The sequence below is a fragment of the Sus scrofa genome, chromosome 14 (genome assembly GCF_000003025.6).
Source record: "Sus scrofa isolate TJ Tabasco breed Duroc chromosome 14, Sscrofa11.1, whole genome shotgun sequence".
Lineage (NCBI taxonomy): Eukaryota > Metazoa > Chordata > Mammalia > Artiodactyla > Suidae > Sus > Sus scrofa.
In genome coordinates, this window is record NC_010456.5 from 85,403,549 (window position 1) to 85,424,687 (window position 21,139).

The 21,139-nt window shown below is 47.2% G+C and overlaps 1 protein-coding gene across 1 annotated transcript; it reads left to right on the top strand.

Annotated features, from left to right (window-relative positions):
- C14H10orf99 (chromosome 14 open reading frame, human C10orf99) lies at positions 526-17,926 on the top strand. Its single transcript, NM_001243901.1, is given in 4 exon segments — positions 526-569; positions 9,710-9,854; positions 11,283-11,372; positions 17,006-17,926. Coding segments are annotated over 3 exon segments (246 nt in total). The 5' UTR covers positions 526-569; positions 9,710-9,784; the 3' UTR covers positions 17,092-17,926.

Here is a 21,139-nt window from a genome sequence, read left to right on the forward strand (position 1 = left end):
AAATGTCATCTGAACTGTTAAAGGATAACTGAGATACGTGGTTAAAGATAATCAGACAGAGTTCCCCACTGGCTCACCGGGATAAGGATCCAACATTGTCATTGCTATGGCTCTGGTTACTGCTGTGGCATGGGGTCAGTCCCTGGCCCAGGAACTTCCTCATGCCACGGGTGCAGCCAAAAAAAAGATATCGCACGTGAAATAAAGGCCCATTTGGTTTGCTTAGACTGGTATCCAAGGAACATTCATTCAGAGAACACGAGTGTAGCAGGCACCAGGCTTAACTGGACCGGGGGGAGGGGGGGGGACAATAAGGAATAGAAATTGCCATAGCACCTCATGTAAACACAACCATAGTCTTGTAGTTAGTGTCATAAGAGAAGTGAACAGAGTAAATTTCCAAGGTGTCCAAGGAGGAAGTCTTTAAGTGTAAACAGTTACAGCACATAAAACAGGTAACGAGGCCCTTTTATACCCCAAAAGTGTGGTGGAGGAGGAGAGACAGGAAAGCAAGATAGATGACAAGAAAAGCAAAGCTTTCCCTGAAGCCTATGTCCTACTCACTGCAGGTATGTGTGCAGAGGACCCTGAACCCTTGAGTATTTTCTGAACACTTTAAAATGTTAGGGCTGGGGGAGAAAATCATGTTTTCCTTATAGGTGTTCCATCTGTGTAGGATGTATATCCACATTAAAGTTCCTGAAACTGAGTATACTCAAGATTTGTATCATTTGAATAGGGTAGAAGGGTCCAGATATGCTGGTAATAGCTGATGATTGAATTGAAATCTTCCCATATTGTATGCTAAGCCCTTTGCTTAAATTAACATTCCTTTGAGCTAAGCACTGCTGTCCCCACTGCCAAGGAGTGTACTGAGTCCCAAAGATTCAATCTTTACCCAGGGTCATACAGCTGGGAAGAATGAAGTGGTTGAGTTGAACATTCTAACCAATTACACAGAAGTTTGTGATGAATGCCATAGCGCTGACATCCTATTTGAGAATCAAAAGCACTAAAATTCAATAGGCAGGTTGAGGTTTAGCTGAAAATACCTGCAACATTAGACTTTTAGTATTTATCAAAAGGGATTAACCTCATTGAAGGGTAAACGGATGGTAATCATTAAGTTTTACTTCCCCAGATCCTACCGTATGAACTCCTTTTCTGTATTGCCCAGTCCACTTCAGCTACAAGTCAAACCATTTTTCTTAAGGTGGACGTAATCAGTAAGATGGAATTCTCCTTAAATGTACTCAATTTAGTTAACACTCAAAATGGAAGCCATTGGGGGGGGAGATATGAAAGCTATGACCTTGAGGACTTTGTGTCTTTTATGAAACAATTCAGGAGTTCCCTCGGTATTAACACTTGAAAACAGCAAAAGGAGCATCTTATGCCAGTAGCAAAGATGAAATCAATTACAAGTCTGATGGGGGAAGGAGGGTTATATGGATGACTATGGCCAGTATCTCACAGGGATGCTGCCAGTTAGCATGAGGGTAGGTCCCACACAGTCTGTTTCCTTCATGTCAGCATTCCATTCTGCCTTGCTCATTGCTTGTATTCGTTCCTCACCTACTGAAATACCAGCCACCCTAAGGGGCCTCTCAGCCTTCCACCCTCAGCTGAGAGGTTGTGTTGCAACCTCACTGGGGGAATTAGAAGTCTTGGAGGGGGTCTCTGTGGCTGTACCCAGAAATATAGAATTGATATTTTCTAGCAGGACCAATGACATTCTCACAACTCGCAAATTTAGAAACTTTTTTTTTTTACTTTTAAAACAAATACTTTATGGGAGTTACCATTGTGGCTCAGTGGTTAACAAATCTGACTAGCATCCATGAGGATGCAGGTTCCATCCCTGGCCTTGCTCAGTGGGTTAGGATGCCGTTGCCGTGAGCTGTGGTGTAGGTCACAGACTCTGCTCGGATCTGGCGTTGCTGCCGCGGTGTTGTAGGCCAGCAGCTGTAGCTCTGATTCGACCTCTAGCCTGGGAGCCTCCATAGGCCATAGGTGCATCCCTAAAAAGGCAAAAAAAAGGAAATATAAAATTTTAAATGCTTTCCACTGCCTGATCACCTGTAAATATGGTGTCAGGTGGCTATCATTCTTCCAGGCTAGCCTTCTATGTGCCTGGAACATGTGGACTTGCTCACCTATGTGCCCCAAAACAGTTTTACATAGATAGCATCGCAGAGCTTGGTGAAATGAGGTTCAAATCTCCTAGGACAGTCTCCTAGCAAAGGTGTCATATCTTAATTAATTAGCTCATTAGTCATGCTACCTGTTCTAAGATGCAGTATTTTTCACACTTCATTTCTGATATGTGTGTTCAAATTCATGATTTTTTTTGAAAAACTAAATAGCATATATTTAAATGAGTAGCTTCTTAGAATTGAAGAAATAATGGTATCTTGTAATGATTTGTTTTCCATTTCTAATAGCTCATTGTCCTGTAAGAACAGGTATCTGAAGGATTATCTTGATAATTGGCTATAGCAATTTTTACTGATGATTCAGAGGGAATCTTCCACAAGAAAGTAGCAATGACCTGGCCCCACCCAGTTATGTACCTCGCTCAGGTTGAATGGACTGATTTCCCAGCAATGCAGAATGACTCCCAAGCAGGAAGACCGATGGAAGTTGAGTGACAGAGCATTTGTGGTTTGGTATTATCTAACTGTTCTTTTTTTTTTTTTTTTTTGGCTTTGTCTTTTTAGGACCGCACCTGTGGCATGTGGAAGTTCCCAGGCTAGGGGTCAAATCAAAGTTAAAGCTACCGGCCTACACCACAGCTCACAGCAACGCCAGATCCTTAACCTACTGAGTGAGGCCAGGAATCGAACCCGCATCCTCATGGATACTAGTTGAGTTCATTACCTCTGAGCCACAATGGGAACTCAGATCTGATTGTTTTTAAGAAGCGTCCAGGATTAATAGGGTTTGTTCAGTTGGGTACTCCTCGAAGGAATGAACTCTTAGCATCACCTGTGGGGAGAAACCAGGATGAACGAGACCCCTTTTGCCCTGCAGTCACAGCCTGGCTGGAAACAAGTCAGCTGGAAGACAGCCTCAGATGGGCACAGGCCATGGGTGGAGGCTAGGAGAAATCTCATGAGAGGACTGTGGAGCAGGGAATGCTGGAGATAGAAAACTTTACTGTTGGTGGGGAATTTGGAACCTGAAAACAACAGCGTTAATCTTTTCAAGTTACGTTTTTTAAGAGATCAGTTCAAGAGATCAACACTCTGGTACCATATCGTTAAAAATGTGAGAAACAGTCACAAACAGATGACCCAAGGTAATTGTGAAGTCATTATTCAGAAGCTACAAAGGCATTATCCAGACTAATCATTAAAGGAGTTCAGAGAAAGGGGCAATCATCCAGGGTGCCCACGGGAACATAGATGTCCTACACACACCAGCACAGTAGGGCTGGTGGCTGAGGGGGCTCACAGCTTTAGCGGGAAGGAGCACGTCTGGGGCAGCCTCCCTGCACAGCATTATGGGAAGTATCTCCACCTAGTTTGCAGAGAACCCAGCCTTCTCTGCCTGCAAACCAAATGTGTTTGTGACTCTGGTTGTGTGCTCACAATCCAAATGTGCCACCCTTTTACAGAGTGCCTCAGAAAAGATAGAAGTACGACCACCTACCTCATCTAAATAGCAGAAGCATTTAAGAAGTTGGAGAGGCATTCCCACTGGAGTGCAGTGGGCTGAGAATCCAACTGTGGAGGTCTATGAGGAGGTGCGGATTCAGTCCTCGGCCCAGGAACTTACACAGGACGTGGGTGTGGCCATTTAGTATGGATTAAAAATTTTTAAAAAAGAAGTTGGAAAAATTATAAGATTTTCACTCTTTGCTAATTCTAAGTGCCAGAAAAAAAAAAAAAAGTGGGCATCTGAAAGGAAAATGGGGTGTTCAGGTTTGAGTTTGTTTGTTTTTTGTTTGTTTTTTTGGTATATTATAGTTGTTCTTAAGTAATTTTTTTTAAAAAAAAGGAAAGTCCAGGAGTTCTCTTCATGGCTCAGTGGTTAAGCCTGACTAGGATCCATGAGGATGCAGGTTCGATCCCTGGCCTCACTCAGTGGGTTGAGGATCCAACATTACCCTGAGCTGTGGTGTAGGTCACAGACATGGCTCGGATTCCGTGTTGCTGTGGCTGTGGTGTAGGTTGACAGCTGTATCTCTGATTCGACCCCTTGCCTGGGAACCTCCATATGCTGCAGGTGCAGCCCTAAAATGCAAAAATAAAAATAAAATAAATTAAAAAATCCATATGGAGAGAAAATACACTGAGGAGTTCCCGTCGTGGCACAGCGGAAACGAATCTGACTAGGAACCATGAGGTTATGGGTTTGATCCCTGACCTCGCTCAGTGGATTGAGGATCCGGCGTTGCCGTGGCTCTGGCATAGGCCAGTGGCTACAACTCCAATTAGACCCCTAGCCTAGGAACCTCCATATGCCGCGGGTGCGGCCCTAAAAGGACAGAAAAGACAAAAAAAGAAAGAAAAAGAAAATACATTGAAACACTTTCAAAGAAGATTTTCAGATTTTAAGAACTTGTGGGAAAGCAGAACATTTCACCCTGTGGCCACTGGCACCATCTCACCTCCGAGTAGAACTGAACCCGGAGCCATCAAGGCCCTTGCAGCCCTGAGGCGCTGTGTCTGGGTTGAAGTATACCCCCAGATGGCAGAGCTCTGGCTTCACCTTGCGTATTCACCCTGTCCTGGTGGGGCTAGGCATGGGGGTGAGAGTAGGGGAAGGTGACACCTCTCTTCTGGGAAGCCTGCTGCCAAACCTGCAAAGCACAGAACAGATGCTAACAAACAGGAGCCATCTCAAGCCTACCTGCAGTTCTCCAACTGCTGGCAGAAGCAGGAAACCTTGGCATCATCCCTCCTCCCTGCTGCCCAAGTCAATAACACTTGCTCTGCTGGTCCTCTCACCCTTCTCCATCAAAATCCACATTTGTGGGAGTTCCTGTCATGGTTCAGTGATTAACGAATCAGCCTAGGAACCATGAGTTGCAGGTTCAATCCCTGGCCTTGCTCAGTGGGTTAAGGATCCGGCATTGCTCTGAGCTGTGGTGTAGCTCACAGATGCGGCTCAGATCCTGCTTTGCTGTGGCTCTGGCGTAGGCCGGTGGCTTCAGGTCCTATTAGACCCCTAGCCTGGGAACCTCCATATGCCACGGGAGTGGCCCTAGAAAAGGCAAAAAGACAAAAAAAAAAAAAAAATCCACATTTGTGAATGGATCTGCTATGAGTTATTTAGGCCTGGATTTCAGTGTGTTTGTTTTTATTTTGTTTTATTTTTTGGTCGCACCCACAGCCTGCCTGAGTTCCCAGACTGCAGGACAAACCCAAACCACTGCAATGACAATACCAAGTCCTTAAACATTAAGCCACCAGGGAAGTCCTCAGTGCATTTTTTCTTTGCCCCAAGTCATGGCATTAAAAGTCAGTCATCATTCTGCACTGAAGAAGCATTATTCATCCTTGAGTACAAGTGGGAGGTTGATATTTCTTGGAGAAAGGTCTGTTGAAAAAGGGACAGGAAGCTATGTACCCCACTGCCAGCATCTGACGGCCTAATATAACAAAAACTTCTTTTCGTATGACAGGATGCATTAGCATTCCACTCTCATCCAAAGCATTTCTTCCTCTCCAACTTCAGTTACTGTTTTACTGAGGAACAGAGAAGCTGAGCAACCTGTCCAGGATCACATGGTAACACTCTGCTTCAAGCCTGGATCATGTGGTTTTAGAGTCTGCACTCTTCACAAATGTAGGGGAGATAGAGAGATAGACATGGAAGGCAAATATCCTAAGTCCCCTACTCCAGGCTAAAACCATGCGGTGGGAGTGAACGGCTGGAGGCAAAAGGTCAGGAACTCCAGAGAGAGAGTGGAAAGCAGAAAGCCATGGGACTGTTCCCATTAGGGACTCAGAGATGGGGGCTTCACAAGTGGCCACAGGGTTGAAAAGACAGCGCCTTCTAGTCTCTCCTGGTGCCTTTGTGGTGTGGAAGAGAAGGTCACACCCTGACACATCCCCATGAAGGAGCCTGCAGATCTACTGGCAGCCACCGTGGTGAGGCAGGGTAGTCCACAGGCATGACAGCTGGTAGACAGCCCACACAGGGCCCGGGGGGAGTGGGCTTCGGAGGGGGCATGAGTAACTGTGGGAGGATTCAGTGCATCAGTGAGTACCTAGGGAACTAGCAAGGTCAAAGATGGAGGCAACAGACACCAGGTTTATCAGCCTTGACACCAAAAGCAGGACACCCAAGGCAAGAAAAACCCACTGGTTATAGGCCTATGAGGAAGTTCAGATTAACTGTAAAAAATACAGGAAGGAGTTCCCGTTATGGCTCAGTAGTAACAAACCTGACTAGTACCCATGGAGATGCAGGTTTGATCCCTGGCCCTGCTCACTGGGTTAAGGATCTGGCGTTGCCATGAGCAGTGGTATAGGTCGCAGATGCGGCTCAGATTTGGCGATGCTGTGGCTGTGTAGGCTGGCAGCTGCAGCTCCAATTCAATTCCTAGGCCTGGGAACTTCTGTGTGCCACAGGTGTGGCCCTAAAAAGAAAAAAAAAAAAAAAACAAAACAGGAAGCTATCAGCTTTTGGTACAATTTGAGGGTGCGCGCAAGCTAAACATCAACCTTGTGGGTTATTTGCAACTACTCATGACCTCTTGTGGAATCGAGGTCAGGAAAGAACCTTAGCTTTGGAGGCAATCAGACCTGGTTCCAGGTGAGAGGTTGCCATAACATGTTTTTTGTTTCTTTGTTTGTTTGTTTATTTTTAGATGTAGGAAAACTTCCCTTTCCTTTGTCGCGAGATGGAAATAAATGCCAGCCTCCCCAAGGTGGGGAAGGGTTAAATGAGAAGACAATTGAAAGATCACACCAGATTCTGGCCCCTCCCTTGCTCTGCAATTTGCTGAGCAAATACAAGAGGGAGAGTCCTTTCTGATCAATCACAAGGTCCAAAAAATAGCCTTGAAGAAGATTGTGGTGACCATGAGGGACACAGGCCCAAATGCTTTAATCGTAAAAGGAAGGACACTTTAAGCATTTTCCTAACTGATCTTAGAAATCACAAATTTGCCTTGAGAAGGTTTTCTTCCTTGTGAATTCCCCTGTGTGTTAGGTGTGTCTCTGGAGAATTTTTTTTCTCAGGAAGGCTGCCAAGTGTTCACTGTCATCTTTGGAAATTATTCAAAGCCTCAAATTTGACTATTTTTGTACCCAAACTGCATGTGCTTAAAACTAACAGGTATTCCTGTTAAAATGCTTCTCATTTTCACCTCTCTCAGCTCAACACGCGATTTCAAATATTCAAGAGCCAGAGGTGTTTCTTCCTTTATTTAAAGTAAAAAGTTAACAGCTATCTTTGAAAAGTTAAAAAAAAAAGCAGGTGAAAAATCCATGAACAAAGATTGTCTCTGGAGAGTGGAGTTTCAAATGGAATTTATACTTAATACCCTGTGTTATTCAAATTAATGCATCATAGATTGATTCAGTAATTTTTTAGAAGCATTTAAAAAGCAGGAATTCTGACATCTGAATCTACTCTTCCTATTCAATATATGGTCCCAGGAGCCCCTGCAAATCTGTGAGTCGTATGTGTCAGTGTGTTGAGAACAGAGCCCTTGAGGTTGCCTGCTCTTTTAGCTGTTTAGTGCCCTATGGCTAGTCCTCTGGTGACAAAAAAACAAAACAAAAAAAAAAGCTGTACTGAGAACCTATTTCTGACTCCGTGGCTGAGAGTCCTGGGAAAATATCTCAAGTCCTGGCTTAGTTAGACTGCGGACCCAAACCAGTCTCTCTCTTCATAGCCTGGGAGTCTTTCCTAATTCCTGCCCCATTGCTAAGAAGTTAGAGTTCAGCTTGAAGATCTGGCCCAGTCCCTGCCCTCTCTGCCAAGTAACCAATTCTTTCCCTTCCCGTCTGGTGAGGGTTTGCCAAAAGCAAAAAGAAATCATGCCATTGCAAAGAGCACTGCAGGCAATGGGTGAGTGGCAGCCAAAGGTACACTATTGCCCAGAGAACTCAGTGCTGGCACCACAAATGAACCCCAGATAGAAAACAGAATAGTGGTAACAGTCCTTGATGTGAGTCGTGGATGTAATCTTATCTCAGGAAACATCTTTGGGAAACTTTGCTGCATTTAGGGACCTGTAACAAGCAATCTAAGAAAGACATGTGTGCAGAGCTGGCAGATACAGACAGCCTCAAGACGAGAGCCACACATTCCTGACCCTCCATCATACAATGGCCACCCCCGAGACTCTCCTGGGCACCAGCTCTGAAGTTACTCTTTGCAGACCCCTAGGTCTTCCCAACCACACCCTCGGTCACAGCCACTGCCTGCTTAGCACAGCCTGCAGGATTCAGAACACAGCCTGGGAAGGGAGGCAGGCTGGGGCTGGATAGGTGACTAACACAGAATGATGCATGGGCCTTAAGCCTGGTGGACTCAACCAGTTTCTTTGTGTGGATTAGTTTTAAACTTTTTGAAAACAAAAGAAAGCCCATAAGCTATCAAAATATTCCCTGGCAATGGATTTGCTCACCAAACTGTCTTGAGCATGTGATCTAAATTGAATCTCTAATCTCTTAGCAAGAGAAGCAGGCCGGTCCCAGGCAGCAGGGACTGTCTGAATTGACTGCCGGGAACCAGGATGATCCTGGAGTGTTGAACTTGATACCACCGTCTTCACGGCGCCCTTTCAGGGTGGGAAACGGAGCCAGCTCTTGGGTTAGAAGAGCACACGTATCAGGACAAAGGACAGATGGATACAACATCACAAGGGCAAATGCAATCTGTGTGTCTGCTTGACTGCTTCCTCCACCAGAAGCTCCCTGAGACCAGCCAGGCCTAGTGTCTTCTGTGTCCCTGGAGCCAAGCACATGGCTGAGCCCACATTGTATGTCCAAGGAGTAGGTGACACCAGAACCTCTAGTGGCATCAGCTGGCTTTGCCCCATGCTTGCCCTTGTGGAATGTTCTCTTTCTCCACATCTTTACTCAGTTGATCCTGTACCTGACCTGTCCTTTGGCTTCATCATCGTCCTAAACACCCATCAAGGTCCAGCCTCTGATCCACCTCCTTTCCAGCCATAGGAGCATCTCCCATGTTGCAGACAGCTTTTCACACATGTCCTTGTTCAGGATTGTGGGAAAGAGAATGCTGTGCCCATTTCACAGACAGGAAGCAGACTGAAAGACGCTCAACAGCAAATTCAAGGTCACATGGCAGATATGTGGCAGAGCAAGGACTCAAACCCAGACCATCTGATTCCCAGCCCTGTGCTCCTTACTTTTCAATTGATGCCCAAGACTCTTCCCTGAGGCTTTGCAGAGGTTTTTTTGGTCCTTCTCCCTGCCACATCTAAGGAATGAGCAGGGAAACCTGTATTTGATGGAATGATTATTGACACTAAAAGTTAAAGTTCAACTCTGGGAAGTGGCTCTTCCCTGTCAGGAGTTTCCTGCGGCCAGGACTGGGAGCTCCCTCCCCGGGCTGGGCATTTATAGCTCTGTGTGCTACAGTTCACTAAATGCTCTCAACTTCTTGAAAAGCTGTTTTTGCCCTTTTGGGAGGGGCTGGCTCTACCCTTTATGAGAATTCCAAGGCTGCTGGTGCCCTGCCCATCAGGAAACACCTCTCTGTGTGTCACTCTATAAAGGTCCCAGGTGGCCCCAAGGGAGGACGTCTGCGGCACAGCAGCCTCCCCAGGACCTGAGATTCCCATCCCACCACCATGAGGTTTCTAGCCCTCACCAGCCTGCTCTGCATCTTGCTTCTCTGCTTGTCCTTCTTCTCTGCAGAAGGTAAGACTGTCCCTTCTCCCACGCAGGGTTCGGTCCCTGAGCAGGGACTCCCATGTCAGGAAATGGAGGGCAGTCCCCCTCCCCACAGGCAGTCCTGGGCCCTGGAAATACAGGCTGTCGCCCCTGAACCTGTATAGCACCTCTCTCCACAGTGGCAGCAGCCAGGGGTGGTTTGGGAGTCTTCCCACCCCACAGTATCCACCCAGAGCCCCAGAGCCCCAGTCCCCCAGACACACGCGTGAGCTAAGTAGAAACAGAGCACTTGCCACGTGGACACACAACCTCGCAGCCAGGTTGCTTCATGCTAGACGTTCAGGAGCCACTCTTTTGCACTTGTTTAATACTGAGGGCACAGTCAATGTGTGTTGAGTGAATGAATAAACTAATTAGCAGACCAACTGAGTCTGAACATCCCCTAAATCTCATGGACAGGAAGTACTCATGGCAGATGGGACAGGAGCTGAGGGCGGGGGTCATGGCCATGAGTGTTGAGAAGTAGGGTAGACGGCCCTTGCATCTCTATGAATATGACTATTTAGCTATCCTGGCTTTCTCAATTCAGATAGCTGAATATTTTGAGGTTTTTCTCTTGCCTAGCCCTCTAGAAATTGCCTACTTTTATTTATTTATGTTAGCAGGTATGGTTATTTTAACATTAATTGGCGTTTAGGGATATAGAAATAAATATAGGGATGAAAAAAAACACCCATAATTTCAAGACTCAAGAATGGCCATGTACGGTATTTCATTTGTTTCTTTTCAGTATGCATACAAGCATTTCTGTAATTGGTTATCAATTACACAGTCCATAGCAAAGCAGTTTATCAGTCCTTGACTTTGGACATGTTAGAAGTTGCCAGTGTTACCTTAATGATAATTCAATGAAGATGAATACTTTTCCCCATTAAGTTTCCTATCTAGTTAAGAATATCTCTGGCAGATTTTCCAAGTTGGTGTTATTTAATGATATTTTTAGATATAACTTGCCGTCAAGTGAATGTGCTATGATGAATTTACATGTTTAGACCTTTAGATGATTCACAACTTTGCACTATTTTAAGTATATGGGAAAATGCATGTGTGACCATAAGACGCTTTCTCTATTTAGGGTTATTTTCTTCTCTTGCCAAGGGGAGAATTACTGTGTCAATGGGCATAACACTTCTGAGTGATGGTGCTGAACAGTTTCTCGCCCAGGAACACAAGGAAGACATAGTCTGAGGGCAGAGTATCCCCCCCATTGACTTGCAATTTCTGAAAAATAAGGCATCTAAAAGCCCACTCTTTCCCAGAGCTCTTCTGTAGCCTGGCCCATCCTGACTTTCCTTGAATAAACATTCCTGAACACCTTGGCCTTGGGAGTGGAAATTCCCTGGTGTCCCTAGGCATGCTAAGGGAGGGAATCTGTCCCCCTGTGTCCACCCGCAGGGAGAAGGCATCCCAGGAACCCTGCCAAGCCCGGGAAAATCAGGATCTGCTGTCCCCGACTTCCTGGCCCAGACCTGATGCCCCAGAAAGGTAAGTTCCGCACCCATCCAGGTGTAAGAACCTGAGAGAAGGCAAGGAGGGTGGAGGGGACAGTGCAGGCCAAGGAAGAAGCTGATATGGAGGCATGAGATGGGCAAGAAGTGGCCTGGAAGACATAGCGAGTGGGGGGTCAGGAGGCACTCATAGGCTATGAACCAAGGCAGGGCTGGCCTCATGACCGAGCTACCACATGAGGCAGGTGACCAGGTGGGGATGGGGCACACAGGTCCAAGGAACCCCAGAGTTGCGAGCAGACAGCCCCAGGCTTAGATGCCAGGCTAGAGGTGCACAGCTGGGCTCCCTGCCAGGGTGAGGCCTGGAAGAACAAGGCTGCCCTCTCCTAAAAGGCCTGGGGACTACTGGGCTGTGAGGAAGATGGGCCAATGGAGAGCTGCAGGCACCTAGCTCCCAGTACTAGGACACCAGGCCTGGGGCAGGTGACACACGGGAGTTGCTTGACCGAGGATGTGAGGTTAGGACAGCTGGACCTCAGCTGACCTTTTGTAGGAGGGTCCTGGAGCCTGAGGCAAGCAGAGCCCCCATGGGAAAAAACAGCCAGGCCTGACTCAAACTCAGGGTTCCTGCTCCCCACTCTCTGCAGCCTAAGGCCCCGCTCAGGGGTCTGAGATGTCTCCGCTATGGCCCAGGGAGGCTATGACCAGGGCCAGAGCCTCCATACCCCTCTCATCTCCAGAGTCCTGTGCCCCAGGAGGAGCCTGGGTGTGAAGGTGAGGGAGGGAGGCTGTGGGGCTCAGCCTCAGGCCATTTCTCTGGAGAAGCTGACAGGCCCTCCTTCTGACTGGCATCACATCCCACTGGGGCTGGGTAAAAATAACCGGTTCTCACACACTGAACCCAAGTGTGAGGCCCCCGCCCAGGCAAGGTGCCTCCACTCCGGCTGGCTGCTTCCCTGGAGGCCCTGGCCTGGCTGAGGAGGTGTGTTTCCGCGAGGCCCTCCCCACAGAGGAGGGCAGGGTGCGCTCAAACCCTGCAACCCCTTCCCAGGATGGACTTGCTCAGAAGCAGTTGTCCATGAAAATAATCAGTAAGCTGTCAATAATAAGAATAGAAGAGTTCCCTTGTGGTTCAGCAGGTTAAGGATCTGGGGCTGCTGTGGCTCTAGTTATAACTGTGGCGCAAGTTCAATACATGGCCAGGGAACTTCCGCATGCTAAGGGGGCAGCCAAAAAAAAAAAAAAAATAGAGTTTTATTTGAGCTAAACTGAGGACTGGCCCTGAAGCCCACTTCCGTGATTATTCTAAGAAACCACTCCAGAGAAGCACAGGTTTTCAGCACAGTTCTATATCTTGTCAGAACAAAGAATGTTAAACAAGTCAGGGTTACATTTCTTCAAAGAGGAGGTTTGTTTTTTTTTGTTTTGTTTTGTTTTTTTTGGTTTAAAAAAAAAAAGCCAGCATGTACACAGAGAGTCAGTATGGGCTTGGCTCCTGGGAAGGGGGTCTTACCATCACTGAAGGGGCACCAGCATTAGCATTCCAGGAAGAGGGGCATTTAATCTTGATTTTTAAGATGGACATTCTTTACTTCTGGTCAACATGCCCTTTTCTTTAATAATAACTAAAGCATATCTACAATATATGTTCGATAGGCCACACATAGGCTATTTCAGTTAGCACAAAATTAACTCATGTATAAGCCAGAATGACTTCCCTATATCTCAATATGAGAGAATTTCTTTGTCACAGTAAAGAGAAATTAGGGATGTACTGCAGAACTTTGCAAAACAACTTAGAAAAAGAAGAGAAAAACAAACATTTTTACTATCATGCGATCTCATGCAAATCCTCAGAACCACCCCAGGGAAGCATGGTCACCATTTCACAGATTGGGAAACTGAGGTTCATAAAGACTATGAGGCAGCGCAGTTTCCTGTAGCAGACTTACAAAGAGCCACACATGCCCAAGGGAGATTGCAGATTTCCAGGAAGGAAAGCTGCATCTGGGTTGGAATCTCAGCTCCACCACCTGCCAGCTGTGCACCCTTGAGCACGTTCCCCAGCTCAGCTAAGCCTAAGTCTCCTCACCTGTGACAGAGTAGGACGATAGACTCTACCCTTCCAGCTATGGGGAGGAGTCAGTGGGATCATGACTATAAAGTCGGGCATAGGCCTTGCCCAGGCTCCTTTGTAAACATGCCCTGCAGGAAGTCTGAACTCGCCCAGGCTTGGTGGTTTCCACCCACAGTCTTCCGTGACAGATCTTGGGGTTCACACATCACTGTGGAATCAACAGCAGGGGTGCTGGGTGTGCCAGGCTCCGGGAATTTAGCCTCTGTACTCCAGTTCACTGACACTGTGCACTGTCTGTCGAAAGAGAAAGTAGCCCAGGGCTGCCTGGAGGACATCTCTGAGCTGACATCACAGCTGCATGTGACACACGCAGGCCAAGATCGCCTGCTCTTCAATCTAAGACGTCTTTCCTGAGCGTGGCTTTTACCTAAGTGCTGTGCCAGGCCCATGGAGGTGACAGGAAGTGGCAGGCACAGGACTCTGGATCAATTCGACAAGACAATTCCCCAATCAATGTGCTGAGTGGCCAATTTGCTGAACTTCCCACATTTACCAATTTACTTAAAAAGGGCTTTCTCTAAAGTATTTGAAAAGTTTATGGCAATCTATATGGCAGCATTGTCATAGCAGCATTTTTTAAGGGATGTTCAGTATGTTGATTCTGTTAGCACCTGAGGGGCATCAGGCTGGGGTTAGACTGACAGCTGTTTAGGCTCCACCAGCTGGGAAAATCCTGTGATCCTGGGACTTCTGTCAGGCTGCCTTCCTTCCATGTGTCCTGAGGCTGTCAGTGTGGTAGCTCCTGAGGGAGACCGGGGAAGCCTTGTAGGAGAGGTCCTAGGGCCTGAGAGTGCACCTGTCCTTCCCACAGACTCCCCAGGGCCTGAGAGCTCTGTGCCACCCACCTCTGCTTTGAAGCCCAGCAAAATGACTTGATCCACAGGGAGAGGAGACAGGGCCTCCAAGGGGCACAGATTCATTCCTCCCCCACCATGGGGCTGTCTTCAGAAAGGGGCCCAGACTGCAGGGACAAAGGTTACCCATCAAGGACCACAAATGTGATGACTTGAGGGCTTTGACAACTTTAGGTGGTAGCAGGATGGACACGAGGACCCAGAACAAGGGATTCAGGGGGGAAGAGGTGGAGAGGGTGCCCAACCCATCCTGCCCAGGGAACCAGAGGGGTTCAGATCAGTGGTCTTATTCTTCGTGATTATATCTGTCAGCCATGGCTGCAAAACAAACTACCTCCAACTTCAATGGCCCCAAACAATAAGTATTTATCCTTTTCCATGAGTCAACAGGTCAGCTAAACGGTTCTAGTCTTAGTGGGGCTCATTCATTCTTCCAAGACAGTTCTGCTGAGTTTGGCTGGGCTGTCTCTCTCACATGTTTGGAGGTCAGTGGTCTGAAGCTAGGATGGTCTCTGGGCAACTGGATTCTCTTCCACGTTATGTCTCATCCTCCAACAGGATAGACTTGTTCATGTGCGGCTGCAGGATTCCACCTATGTGAGTGGAAGTACATGAGGTCTCTTGAGGCCTCAGAACCCATCCACCTTCATCTCCACCGCATTCTGTAAGCCAAAGCAAGTCACCAGGCCAGTCCAAATTCAAGGAGCAGGGAAATAGACCCTTTGTCTTGATGGGAGAAGCTGCAAAGTCACATTGCAAAGGAAGGGTGGAGAATTGTGACCATATTTGCAATCAGTTAACCATGGTATTTATTGTTGGAGCCAGAGAAGAGTCTGGGGTGGTGAAGGAAATGTTTAACAGTGATAAAAGGGTTATCTGAGGATGGGGACAGGAGATGGAGGGAAAGCAGTGATCAGGAAATCATGGTCCTCCATCAGAAACGCTGGTGGAAAATTCTCACAATGTGATAGTAATAGATGGAGTAGTTTACACTGTATATTACTATGATTATCACTATGGGAAGGCAAAAGCACTTTTGAATAGGAAGAAAAAGAGAAGGAAAATTACACCAATATTAGCCCTTATTTATGACTAAGACATGAAGCTATGGATGAATTATGATCATTAAATTTATTTTTCATATAGCTAGTGATTATACAGCATTTACTGCACAGCACTTACATCTGCTAACTCACTTGCAACCCTCACAATAATCCAGAGTTAGATACTATAGCTATCCTCATTTTCACAGATGAGGTGCACAGAGACATTTAGTAACTTGTTGAAGGTCATACAGCTAGTCAGTAAGTGGTAGAGCTGGGCTTCAAATCCAAATAATCTAGCTCCAGATTCTATGTTTTTAACTATCACACCATCTTACATATAGTAACAATCTGGCAACAGAAGCCCAAAAAAAGAGGAGTCTCGTTACCCCGTAATTTAATAACCCTTCTTATTCACGTTTCCTTCGGGGTTGTTTTTTAGGGGTTTTTCTTGGGGGGGGGCTCATGCAAACATATTTACCTAGTTTTATTTTCATTGTGCCTCATTTTTTGATTTTTAAAATTAACATGGTATTGTAAGCATTTTCTTTGGTTGCTACATAGTCTTCATAATCATAGGGTTTTATCACTGTTAAACATTTCCTTCACCACAAGCTACCCTTTACTTAATTAACCATTTCTCTACTATGAAGTTACTCATATTGTTTCCAGATTTTTTTTTCTGCTATTAAAAACAACACTTTGAAGCCTAGCTTAATGCATGCAGTTTTTTCTTTCCTGTGGCTTATTCTTCCCATAAATGGGACTGTTTGACAAAAGATGCAAACGTGGCTTTAAGATACACATCACCTGAAACATAAGAAGGAGACAGCCTGAGAGTCCAAGGGTCTGCAAGTAGGTGAACGTGAACCCTCCCAATACAACCATCAGAAACAGACATTCCTCGGAGTTCCCGTCATGGCGCAGTGGTTGGCGAATCCGACTAGGAACCATGAGGTTTCGGGTTCAATCCCTGCCCTTGCTCAGTGGGTTAACGATCCGGCGTTGCCGTGAGCGTGAGCTGTGGTGTAGGTTGCAGACGCGGCTCGGATCCCACATTGCTGTGGCTCCGGCGTAGGCTGGCAGCTACAGCTCCGATTCGACCCCTAGCCTGGGAACCTCCATATGCCGCAGGAGCGGCCCAAAGAAATAGCAAAAAGACCAAAAAAAAAAAAAAAAAAATTAGAAACAGACATTCCAGTGGATGTGTGTACACATATAACTGAATTACTTTTTGTGAAGCAGAAATCATCACAACATTGTGAATTAACTATGCTTTAATAAAACTTAAAAAAAAAAAGAGGCCTCCAGATCTCTCAGCTTTAGTGGACTCTGCTCTTGACAGAGACAGTTGAGCAGATAAACTACCTTCTCTCCATCTTCTGTGAGTAAATCAGTTTTCTCCCTGATGGAATTGAAATAGACTGGGCTGGCCATATTTGCCATGAAAGGCCCCTCTGGGTCTCCAGGAAGGAGGGTAAAATCTGACTCATGTTTTGATTTAAAAAAAAAAATCTTTATATCTAGAAATGACTCTTAATTGTATTTCCTCCCCACTCCCTACCCTCGACTCTCCCTGGATCTCTGCCTCTTGTCTGGTCTTGCCTGTTCTTACCTGCCCTCTGCTTCTTCCCAGGACACCATATGAGGATCTGCAGACCATGCAAGTTCAAGCAAAAGCCCCAACTTTGGGTGGTGCCTGGGGCACTCCCACAGGTTTAGTGCTCCCCAAACCAAGCTCCATACAGCTGAGACCCTCATACCCCATGCCTGAGGCACCCAGAAGCCTCAGGTTCCCCCAGGATGCTCCTCTCAACGTTGGGGCTAATGGCAGTGATCTTTAGGGCTCTGGCCCATGGAAGCCTCTGCCCATGAACCTGAGCCTCCCCTCTTAAAGACACAAAACTTGCTGCCTGCCATGTGGGATTGTGCTCATGCTGCCTTTTAGAAAAGCCTGAACCAGAGCCTTCTGAAAAATACAACATGGATTCAAAGGTTAAATGTCTGGAATGCTTGTCTCGCCATGTGGCTTTGGACAATAACTCAGGCCCTCTAGGTTCAAGCTGGGTTCAGAGATAAAAAATCTAATGAGAAAAAATATTCAAGGAAGGCACCAACAGGCTTCACTCACCCACTTCAACCTTCATGGCAGCAAGCTGGGATGCTGGAGGGCCTCATCTTGGACAGCAAAGGCCTGGGAGAGTTCCAGAACTCCAGATCCTGGTGTCAGTCATGCCATCAACCTTCAGAGTTATTGTGAGCCAGGATCAGCCCACCTGGCCTCAGTCCCCACCTGGCTCTTGAGCACTGATAGTCAAGACTTCACCGTGACTTTTGGCAGCTACAAATCTGGAGATTTCCAGGCCTGCTAGGGTACAGAGTAACAGGCACCAAAGAGCCACCAACCAGCCATGCCAAGGCCCAGCTGTCTGGAGATATCCTATGCCCCTAATCATCCCACATCCCATGGCCCCTGAAGGAACTCCTTCCTGACTTTCTGAATGTGTATGAGCCTGCTGGAAAGAGCATTCAAAGAAATAAATTACAAGGAAATAAACAACATGCATGGCAGGCACATCATTGTTTGAGAAAATTGGTGGTAGGTCAGAGCCACAGCTTTTTTTTTTTTTTTTTTTTAGGGACACACCCAAGGCATATGAAAGTTCCCAGGATAGGGGTAGAATCAGCTGCCAGCCTACACCACAGCACAACAATGCCAGATCCAAGCCATGTCGGTACCTACACCAAGGCTCACGGCAATGTTGGATCCCTAATCCACTGAACGGGGCCAGAGATCAAACCCACAACTTCATGGGTACTAGTCAGGTTCATTACCACTGATCCCCAATAGGAACTCCAGAGCCACAGCTTTCTGCTAGAGGAAACCTGTGCCCTGAGGCCTCTCCTGCAGGCCAATCCTTTCCTTCATCACAGCACAATCTAAACATGATAAGTGGGGAATGAGGAATAATGACATATTTGAAAGGCTGACATGGAGAGTTCCCATTGTGGCTCAGTGGTAATGAAACCAACTAGTATCCATGAGGACTTGAGTTCAATTCCTGGCCTCAATCATTGGGTTAAGGATCCCGCATTGCCATGAGCTGCAGTGTAGGTTACAGATGCAACTCAGATCTGGTTTTGCTGTGGCTGTGGTGTAGGCCAGCAGCTACAGCTGATCTGACCCCTAGCCTGGGAACTTATGTATGCCACAGGTGCAGCTCTAAAAAAAATTGTTTTTTAATTTTTAAAAATTAAAAAAAAAAGCTGGCATGAGGCTCTGACACGTGGGCGCATAGCAAGTGCCCACAAGCGGCCTGGCACATTGAGGAACTTAGTTCAGGGAAGCCCCAGCCTTCCCTACCCCCACCCTGGGGGGTGTTTATGCCCAAGTGAGCACAGAACTGCAGAGAGGCAGCTCAGAGGGAACAGATGGCCCAGGTCTAAGAGGCTTATCCTTCAGTAAATTTTCCTTCTAATCTGATTCTCCTGGCAAGGTGAGAAGCCCCTCCCCACATCATCCTACAGCCAAGTCTGAGAATGCCAGGCCCGCCAGGTGTAGCAGTTCTCTGGCATCGGGCAATGGGGACAGTGGTCCCAGAGCAAACCTGAAATCTTCACCTTGTTGTAGGACAGACCTTTCCCTTCCTTCCAGAAACTTCACCCATGGGTTCACCCTCTTACTCCCTCACTCATTCCCAGGGTAGGTAGTATCAGATGGTGCTAGTTCTGAGGCTCAGAGATGAGCAAATACAGTCCTTGCAGGCTGAGAGGTCATCATTGCCTGAAAAGTTGTCAGGTAAGAACAGAGGGCTGGGCATGAGATCAGGAGTGAAAAAATGAGAAGCTGATGCTTGCACTGAGTTAATGGAGGAGTTCCAGCTGGAGAGGGAGGGGTGTGTGTATGTGTTTGTGTGTGTGTGTGTTGTGGTGAAACAGGGGTGAAGAGTTGAATATTTGAGAAGAATCTCGTAACTGCGCAGCAAGATTGGGGGACAGGAGCTCCTGCTGTGGTGCAATGGGATTGGTGGCGTCTTGGGAGCACTGGGACTCAAGTTCAATCCCTGGCCTGGCACAGTAGGTTAAGGATCCTGCATTGCTGCAGCTGCAGCTTAGGTCTTGACAGGGGCTCAGATCTGATCCCAGGCCCAAGAACTCCAAATTCAGCCAACAAATACAAAATAAATAAATAAATAAATAAAGATTTGGGGACAAAGGGGAAGTGGAGGAGTTTCAGTCTGGGACGGAGAGAGCCCAGAGATAAATGTTACCAGATATTTAGAATTTATCCTGAGGACAATGGAAAGCCAGAGCTTTGTGTGAGCAGGAGCGAATGCAGGGGGGCCATCAGGAGGAGATGGAATGAGCTGGGCAGGGAGAGTCTTATGAACAAGGCTATTCCAAGGCTGTTGGGGACCCTAAGAGGTTACGAGAAAACCCAAACACCTGGAAGTGACCCTGTGTTATAAAAGTGGAATATTCTGTTGCCTTAATTTATTCCTTGAAGAATCTAAACATATTGGCAAGTTCCAATAGCGTCACTAGAGAAAGCATCCAGTCTCCATGGCAACTAAAGGGGCCCCTGCTGCCTGACTGGCTGGGAACCCTGGGGCAGCTGACAGTGCAAGGCTTTCCAAACAGACTTGGGCTCAAACGATGGCTCTGTCGCATGCCCACTGTGTGACATCAGGGAGGTCAGATGGTAGGAGAAAATGTCCCAATAAAAAGGTAGGAAATAGAGACCCCGGCCATGATGACTAAGCAAAGTCCAGCCAACTGCCCCAACCACCCCTCCCCCACATATATGCTTCTGTAACGTTTGTTGCTTCCACAATTACAACCCTGCCTGTTCTCACTCCCATCCAACCAGCCAAGCATGGACCCAGAAGGGCTAGCCTATAAAAGCCTTGTGAAACCCTTCCTCAGGGCTCAGACTCTGGAGAGTGATCTCCTCTGAGCCTGCTGGCGTAATAAACCTGAGTTCTTCAACTCTCCAAGTGCTCACTTGGTTTCTCGCCAGGTAAAAGAGACGCTGGAGTTGATACACTGCAGCCACAGGGCTGCTGCTAGAGCTGACACACTGCAGCCACGGGACTGCAGGCAGCTGCTGTAACAAGATGACCTCTCAGAGCCTCAGTTTCCCATCTGGAAAATGAGGCCACCACGCCTATCACAGAGGGCTGTTAGGGAGGGGAAATGAGGAAATAAGAAAAGGCTTGCTCTGAAATAGAAGCCAAAGAGTCATCATGGATCTGCTTCCACCGAACTAAATAGATCCAGGCCTCCTCCCCTCTCCACTCCTGTTCAAGACAAGGGCCTCCAGGACCAGTTTCATCCCCAGCGATCACAGAACCTCCACTGGGCACCACACACAATTTACAGCCCTGTGTGCCCACTCATTCTGCTGATTCATTGCCAAGCTTATCTCTGGGCAAACTGTCCAGGGTAAACCAGTTTCTGGGGCCCTGCTGTGGTCATGTCCCTGCTGGTTAATGTTCATGCGGGACCCCACACGTGACTCCCCCAACTGACTCTGCAGACAATGGCCCTGCTGTGGAAGCCTCATAAAACTTCTAGGATATGGGTGTGTCCAGCTACCTAGTCTGGTCTCCCAAGTGGTGGCTGGACCTTGCCTGTTTACAAGCAGCCTGGTCACATGTGGCCAGCTCCAGAGGCAGCTGGCAGGCTTGTTATCAACAGCTTCATCTCTGGAAGAGGTCTTTCGCTTATCTGCTGTTTAATCTATCACACTGCCCTGCCCTCAGGCCTT